Source organism: Geospiza fortis, unplaced genomic scaffold, assembly GCF_000277835.1.
Source record: "Geospiza fortis unplaced genomic scaffold, GeoFor_1.0 scaffold346, whole genome shotgun sequence".
Classification (NCBI taxonomy): domain Eukaryota; kingdom Metazoa; phylum Chordata; class Aves; order Passeriformes; family Thraupidae; genus Geospiza; species Geospiza fortis.
The window spans coordinates 1,099,424-1,106,602 of NW_005054361.1; the positions used below are offsets into that span (position 1 = coordinate 1,099,424).

Sequence of the window (7,179 nt, forward strand, 5' to 3'; positions counted from 1 at the left end):
AAAGGGTGACTCTACTGAACACGCGCATGAGGGTGTGTCGACGGACACGGAGGCAAACACACAGCTACAGCTCCATCATCCCGCTGCCCAGGGTGGGCTTTGGGCTGGCTGGGCAGGGGGAGGCCCTGCTGCTACACGATCATGAACTGGCAGACGTAGGGCAGCTGCTCTCGGCACCTCTTGTCGAACCACTTGCCATTGGCGGTCCCTGACAAAGCCGCGCAGTTTTCCAGCTTGCCGCCGTCGGGCTGGGTGGTGATTTCAGTCTCCCAGTTCTTGTAGCGGATGGGGCTGCCCGTCATGTCGACCCACCTGCCCTCGGAGGCCATGTCGTTGAGGCCCAGCCAGAGCTCGGCCTCGGGGCCGATGCTCCTGCGCATGTAGTCGTAGAGGGCGTCGTTCTCCTCGCCGCCCTGGGGCGTGCTCAGCGTGCCGCCCTGGGAGATGCAGCTCTCGCTGGCCTCGTGGTACGTCTTGGTCTCCGAAAACGCCAGAAAGCATTTCAGGTGAATTTTGGTGCCTTTCAGGCAGACTGAGAGGTTACCACACCAACAGAATAAAAAAGACAGAAGGAGAATTTGGTTTAAAAATGGTGCCCAGGAAGAGGCGGCAGCAGCAAACGCAGCAGCCAAATTACAAACTTAATTTCTTAGGTTGCACAGTGACCCTTAGCAGCACAGGATTCCAAGGGCCCCTTTTTGTCCTCTGCAGGGTGGGACACAGTCATGGAGACGTTCCCTCCCCCTCTGCAAATCACTGGGTGAAATGGATTTTCAGGGTGCCCCTGCCACCCTTCTGGGCTCTGCTGGTGCTGGAGCAGAGGCACAACATGGTCCTCCCGCCCCTTTCCCTGGCCTTGTTCCTCTCCCCAGCCAATGCTACTCTTTCTGTGATGAATTTGTTGGAAATATGGTTTGTCATGGGCACTGCCGGGTGTTGGAGTGTTTTGGGAAAAAACCTGCATGCCAATTAAATCATCTTAATTATGCAAGATGAAAAAAAAGTCTTTTTTAATAAGCTTTGATCAGAAGTGTTGCGCTTGCATAGCTTGAGGTCTTTAGAGGAAATTTCTACTTGCCTCTGATTTTGGTTTTAAGGATATCAATGTATTTTGCTTTTCTTTAATCTCTAAACCTTAAGAGTGCGGGGTACTGTAGCCAAACAATATCTAATCAGAGCCACACATTAATATCCAAACAAATTACTTCTCAATGAATGTGAGCTTGGAACTAAAGCCTTGATTTTGCTTGTGCTCCTTTTCTTTTAAGGGGAAAAATCTCCTTAATTTGCATTTTCATCTCATTTCTGCTTCATGTTTTGCAAATCCTACTCCTACTGATGCCAGTGGAGTTTGCACAGAATAACTATGGAGCACATCTGGAAGATGGACATTTTGGGATTGTCCTCTGTGTATGTTTAATGAAGCAGGACTGCCCTGCAGTGCAGTGCCCTGGGCAATACCATGGTGTGTAGAAGAGACCAGGTTGCCATTTCACTGGGGGTCTGACAAAAGAGTAAACTACATTTGGTAAAAGCACAGACTAATCCAAATCCCATCCCTCCACCTCATAAAGGAAAATGAACATCTGGCTTAGCATCATAGGAATATCCAGATGGGAGGCACCTAAAGAGGGGGGCTCCACACTGCACAGCTCCTGCCATTAACTGCCCAAGGAGGTTCACCAGCCCAGAGGAATTGCAGAGACCCACACCCCCCTCTTACCCTCCAACCTCTCTCCCCATGGTGGGCTTGTTGCTGTGTGGTGCTTGGGCATCTGTCATCAAGACATGTGGAGCAATTGCAGCCACTTCATGAGCAGCTCCCCTCTCAAAGTAAAAGTTGTGTGTTCTTCAGCAAGCCCTTTACCTGTCTGGAGTGCTTGCTTTTCCTTCAGTAGAGCAACCTCCTGAGAGATGTTGTCAATCATGGCCTTCAGGTCTTCAATCATTTTGAGGCTCACACCATCTGTTGGAGAAATCAAAGAAAGAGCACAAATATTGGTTGTATCCCAGGGGAAGCAACCAAATCTGTTCCTGTCATCAAAACTCCATGTTTCTTTGCCCTCAGAGGAGGATAAACAAAAGGAATCCACAAAATCAGCACCTGTGTCCCCTTGCACATCCATCAGAGTGCATTTGCTTGCCAGCCTGGCTCCACTATCAATTACAACCTTGTTTTCCTGGTTCAGGTTTTGGGACTGTGGACCCCAGGCATCTTCCAGCTGCAGGGGTCACCCTTTGGGTTGGCAGTGCTGGGGAAGAGGAGACATGCACGAGCACTGCAACGTGCAGGCTTGTCTCTGGCACCCCTGTGTAGAGCAGTCAATGGGGATGGTGCTGCCTTGGAGTCAAGTTCCCAGAATGCAGGAGGACATCCCGGCCTGAACACAAGTCCTGACACACACAAATGTTTTGTGGGCGACTTGAAGCTAATGATGAACAGGATTTATTTTTTTATTTTTAAACCCCAAAACAGGATTTATTTTTTTCAGATTCCTCAAAAGCATGCTCCCTCTCTCTCTCTCTCTATTCACAGCACACTCTCCTGGCTTCCCTTAAACACCCTAACACGTGATGTTCTCTGTGTGCTCTCCTGGCTGCACCCACCTCTTGTCTGCTGTCATTGGTGGGTTGGTAGGAAAGCACTTTGCTCACCAGCAGGAAGGGGCTGGAAGGGTTGCAGATCCTACCTCCACCAGATCTGCCTCTGCACACCAGCCACCAGCCTCTGCCCACCAACCACACCATCCTTTGGACCACCACAGCTGCCTCATCTCTACCTCCATCACCCCCAGTGCAGGTACCCAAACAGTGTCCAGAGCTGCTCTCCTGCTGTGAGAAGACACCTGTTTGGCTGGACAGCTGGCTCTTAAAGCCTACATCTTGCTAGGTGCGCTGCTTCTGCAACAGTTCCAACCAGTTATGAATCAGTACTTGGATTTCTCCTAGACAGGAGCAAAGGGACCATTTACACCTTGAAGGTGGTGGGAGATGGGACACTGAGGCTCTAGTAGTTCTCATGTTGATAGCATCTAGTGGTTCTCCTGGGCTGAAAGGAAAGGGGACAGTTTGCTGTGAATGCAGTAGGAGGAGCTTCCTTGAGGGCCAAGGAGCTGAGGCACCAAGGCAGGCAAGTAGGGAAGCAGCCTGGGTGCAGGTCAAAACCACCAACCCAAGATTACATGGGGTGCCATGAACATGAAAACCAGACACATCAGGAGGAGGGCATTACTCATTGCTCAATTAACTTTACTTTACTCAATGCTCAATTAACTTTACTTTACTCATTGCTCAATTAACTTTAATGGATTCACGTAACACTGAGGCACTAGATATTATTTTCCTGCCTTTGATGAAAACACTTTGTGGGAAATGGCTAATTAATCATGGGGTTTTTTCCCATGCAAGCCTGTCTTGCAGCAGAACAAATGTTCTAAGCTTTAAGTAACATCCGAAGGCCATGGCAGGACACTGCCAATGAGTCTTGCTGGGGCAGCTCCTTATGGTTTTCCAGATGGGTTTGCTGGTGGGTTCCCACCTCGAGGGTCCCTGCCATGAGAGGTGACATGTCTCCTTGATAACTAGCTAAGAGCCCTGTCCCTTTTCAGTACCTCATCTCCAAACCCTGGGCCACAAGATGCTCCTACAGCACTGCATTCACTGGGATATCTCACAGAGAACCAAGACTGGTTGACCCACCCTTCAGCTATAAAGTGAGGACCACGGCTATATCAACAGACATTGCTGTCTATTTTATTGCCATGGGTTTTTGTCTCAGTGCTGTCATTTCCTCAAGGCTCACCTCCTGAAGCCTGGGATCAAGCCTGTTTACAGTCTGGGTTTTCTCTGATGGCAGCTGGCATACTGACGGAGTGGGTCTCTGTGCAGGACCAGGAGCAGCAGCATTAAGCGTGGGCAGAGGCAAGATCAAAAGGAGACTCACAGAAGTGTGGGTCAAAACAGTCTGTTGGTTTGAAACCCTGGCCAGGAGCGTATTTAAAGCTTAAAATGGGAACTCTCGTCCACTCTAATTGTATGCTGAATAACAAACAAATCCCTCTGTACTTAATTTTAAGGTCTTAACTATTCCTGTATGAAATTTGGATAAATATACATGTTTCTTAGCTTTGCCTGGAGATCCAAACAGCTTTCTGTGCCCCAGAGGAACGAGCATCACTCTGGTTCACAATTTTTGTCATCAAAGCTCTCTGGCCACCAGTATTTCCTCTGACACCAGGCATTTCTTCAAAGGTATGAAGTGGAACAGTCAGGTCCCATATTGCAGTCTGTCCCTGGATCAAACGAGGAGACTGAACACACCCACACTGAATTTACAGCAGTCTAAATGTTCACAGGCATTTTCAGGGAAGAGCACCCAGACAAGAATACACCGAAATTTTGGGCAGCAGGTGGCATTAGAAAAGAAGCCCAAATTACTCCCTACCCACTGAATTAAGCATCCAGACTCTGACTTCTGTCTCCATTTACCTCAGAAATACACGTGAGAGCTATGCAAAGATGCTCCCTTCCATGGGGGCAGCACCCCACCACACCTGTGACCAAGTGGAGCCCCCCAGGGCTGATGCCTGCACCCTCCAGCCATGGGGTGTCAGCACTGCCCAGGCAGGGATGCCAGCGCCTCCCTCCCCTGGCATTCTTTTGGATGACACCCCCAGAGCAGCGAGACAAGGGCAAATCCCACCTGTACCCCAAGACACTGGGGCTCAGGGAGAGTTTGCTGAGCTACTGCATTTGGAACAATAACTGGGGAGTACTTTGAGGGGCAAAAACACAACAGCAGGCAATGTGCTGTCTCAGCATTTTCTAAATGCTGTGGTTTGGCTTTTTCATGTTGAAATAGCATCATTTTTCATTCTGAAGCAGATCCAAACATAAGCAATAATTACAAAAAAAATAGAAAAAGAAAAAAAAAAAAAGAAAAAATAAAAAAACCCACAACATAAAAAGCTTGGCTTAAACCAATGCTTTCTTTTCTAACATTTGTGGTTTGGTTGCATAGATTAAAAATAAATCCAGCCAAACACACCAACTCTCCAGTGGCTTTGCTATTCCTGACCCTCCCAGGCAAAGTGCAGGGATGGAACCAGGATGGGGGTACTGGATGCCTGGATGAGGATGAGATGGGGCCATCCTGCCATTATTCAGAGCAGAAGTGGCTGAACCCTGGCCCCTGTGGTGGCTGGGCAGGCAGGCTTGGATGTAGAGGCAAAGAGGAGCTTCATAGGGGGTTTTTAGCACTTTTCTCCCTCTTTTCCTACACTCAGGCATTGGTAAAAATCTGAAGAATATTAAGCAAGAAATACTGGAAATTTCCAGTAAAGGCAGGGCAGCTGATCCCCTATGGGGCTGGATGGGACTGATCAAAAAATGCCAAGTTGCTGGGCTTTTCCCTTTCCTCCACAGAAAATATGACCTCTGCTTTGAAAAGAAATTCTGACAAAAACCTGCCACCAGCTGGTACAGACGGCTTGATTTCCCGGACAACCCTCTCAAAAGTTTTTAAATCAGAGCCAAATTTTCTTGTCAAAAAGGAGATTTTTCTCTCACCTTCTTGTCACTAATTGATTACAAACAGCAGTTGCAATGACATGTAGAGAAAAATAGCATTTCTTTAAGAAATTTCTCTCTCCTGGTACCTCCAGTGAGTGCAATGCATGCATGTGCCCTGTATGAGCCCAAGGGGGTATTTTTGCTCTAGAAAACAGTCAGACTGTTTTCTCTGTTATTCCACGTCCTGCAGAATAAGATGTGGAATAAGCAGCTAAGTTTGTGAATTCATAGAAAGATCTAATGGGAGAAAAGGCAGAAATTTCTCAAGGATGGAATCTGACAAAAATAGCCACTGGGTGAGTGTAGACAGCAGCCTGGCCAAGTGAATTCCAGGGATGCTTCTTCCTTGCTCCCCACTTCTTTCCAAGTAGGAAATGAAGGAGCACACCAAGCCCAGGCGGCTGCGGTCGGACACATCAGGCAGGCATGCTGCTTCCTCACCTCACCTGCCTTCTCCTGTACCTAATGTGCACTGAGTCAAGGATGGGACAGGAGGAAAACAGGAGAAGGGAAGGAGACACAAACCCACTAGGGAATAGAAAACCCAGGCATCTTTGTGTGTTCAAGCCTGAGTAGTCAGAGCTTGTGCCCGGTGTGAACACATCCGAGGCCAGTGGTTTTAAATGAAGAACCCTGTTGATGCTTAATGGCTTGGATATTTTCTGCCGGCTCTTATCTCCAAAATTGCCTATCATCTGCCACTCACTTGCTTCTGAAAAACGAATGACAAAGGGTGAGGGTGTTATAGGAAGGAAGAGTTTATTAGAGGAAAAGATTAGGTTGAACCTTAGAGGGAACACGGAAAATGCATTTCCTCTGAAATTCAGACTAAGCTGTCCCAACAAATTTATTCGAGGTAGGGACCCACCAGAACCATCTCAATACCCTCACTATTTTACAGAAGAGCTGCACAATCATTCCCACGGAGGAAGGGGGGAGGAAGACGCTTTATTAGGTTTTCATATGCTTTTTTATCAAGTTTCACTAAAGCACTGTTAAATGCCCAGACGAGTGGGCTGACTGCAAGCCCCCAAGCCCTGCAAGTCTTCCTCGCAAGGAAGCTGCCGCTGCCCCTTACCTTTCTTGGAAGCCGCCGGTTTCTGCCGGGCTTTGCCGTTCTGCTGCTCGGAGAGCTGGGCGAGGGAGAGGAGGCAGAGGAGGCAGAGGAGGAGGAGGCAGGCTGCTCGGAGCGCCATGCCGGTGCGAGCGGAGCTGCAGCCGCCCTGCCCTCACACAGCCGCCGGGACAGCGGCTGGAGGCGGGAATGGCTGTCCCAGAGAGCTCCCGCTGAGCCCGGGCCAGCGCAGCCTCCCGGCCCCGGGCGGCTCCGGCCAAGGCTGAACACCTCCCTGAGGGGCTGCAGCTCTTAGCACGCCGCTTGTTTTTGTTAAAAAGAGAAACAAAACAAAACAAAACAAAAAACCTACAAAAAAAGGGAATGAATGTACCGACAGTCTGCTAAGCTAAACATGAGGAAAGGCTGGGAGTGTAGCTGGAAGGATTTCCTGTGGCTTTTAGCACAACGCCACGAGTTTGATCTTGTGTGTCAGCGATGGCAACAGCGAGGCCAGGTGTGAAACAGCGCTTGGGCGGCCGAGGGAGCGGAGA

The 7,179-nt window shown here is 49.0% G+C and overlaps 1 protein-coding gene across 1 annotated transcript; it reads right to left on the reverse strand.

Annotated features, from left to right (window-relative positions):
- Positions 1-9: 9 nt before the first annotated feature.
- CLEC3B (C-type lectin domain family 3 member B) lies at positions 10-6,885 on the reverse strand. Its single transcript, XM_005423920.2, has 3 exons — positions 6,650-6,885; positions 1,868-1,966; positions 10-532 (listed from the first exon to the last, which is right to left on the reverse strand). The coding sequence occupies exons 1-3, from the start codon at positions 6,765-6,767 to the stop codon at positions 132-134; spliced, it is 618 nt and encodes a 205-aa protein (XP_005423977.1). The 5' UTR covers positions 6,768-6,885; the 3' UTR covers positions 10-131.
- Between the last annotated feature and the right edge of the window lie 294 nt (positions 6,886-7,179).

Excerpts from the sequence above, each read along its gene's own strand:
- CLEC3B (XM_005423920.2), bottom strand. The coding sequence starts at position 6,767 with ATGGCGCTCCGAGCAGCCTGCCTCCTCCTCCTCTGCCTCCTCTGCCTC. Across the intron at positions 1,967-6,649 it reads ACCGGCGGCTTCCAAGAAAG|ATGGTGTGAGCCTCAAAATG; the intron begins GTAAGGGGCAGC and ends TTTCTCCAACAG. Across the intron at positions 533-1,867 it reads AAAGCAAGCACTCCAGACAG|TCTGCCTGAAAGGCACCAAA; the intron begins GTAAAGGGCTTG and ends GTAACCTCTCAG.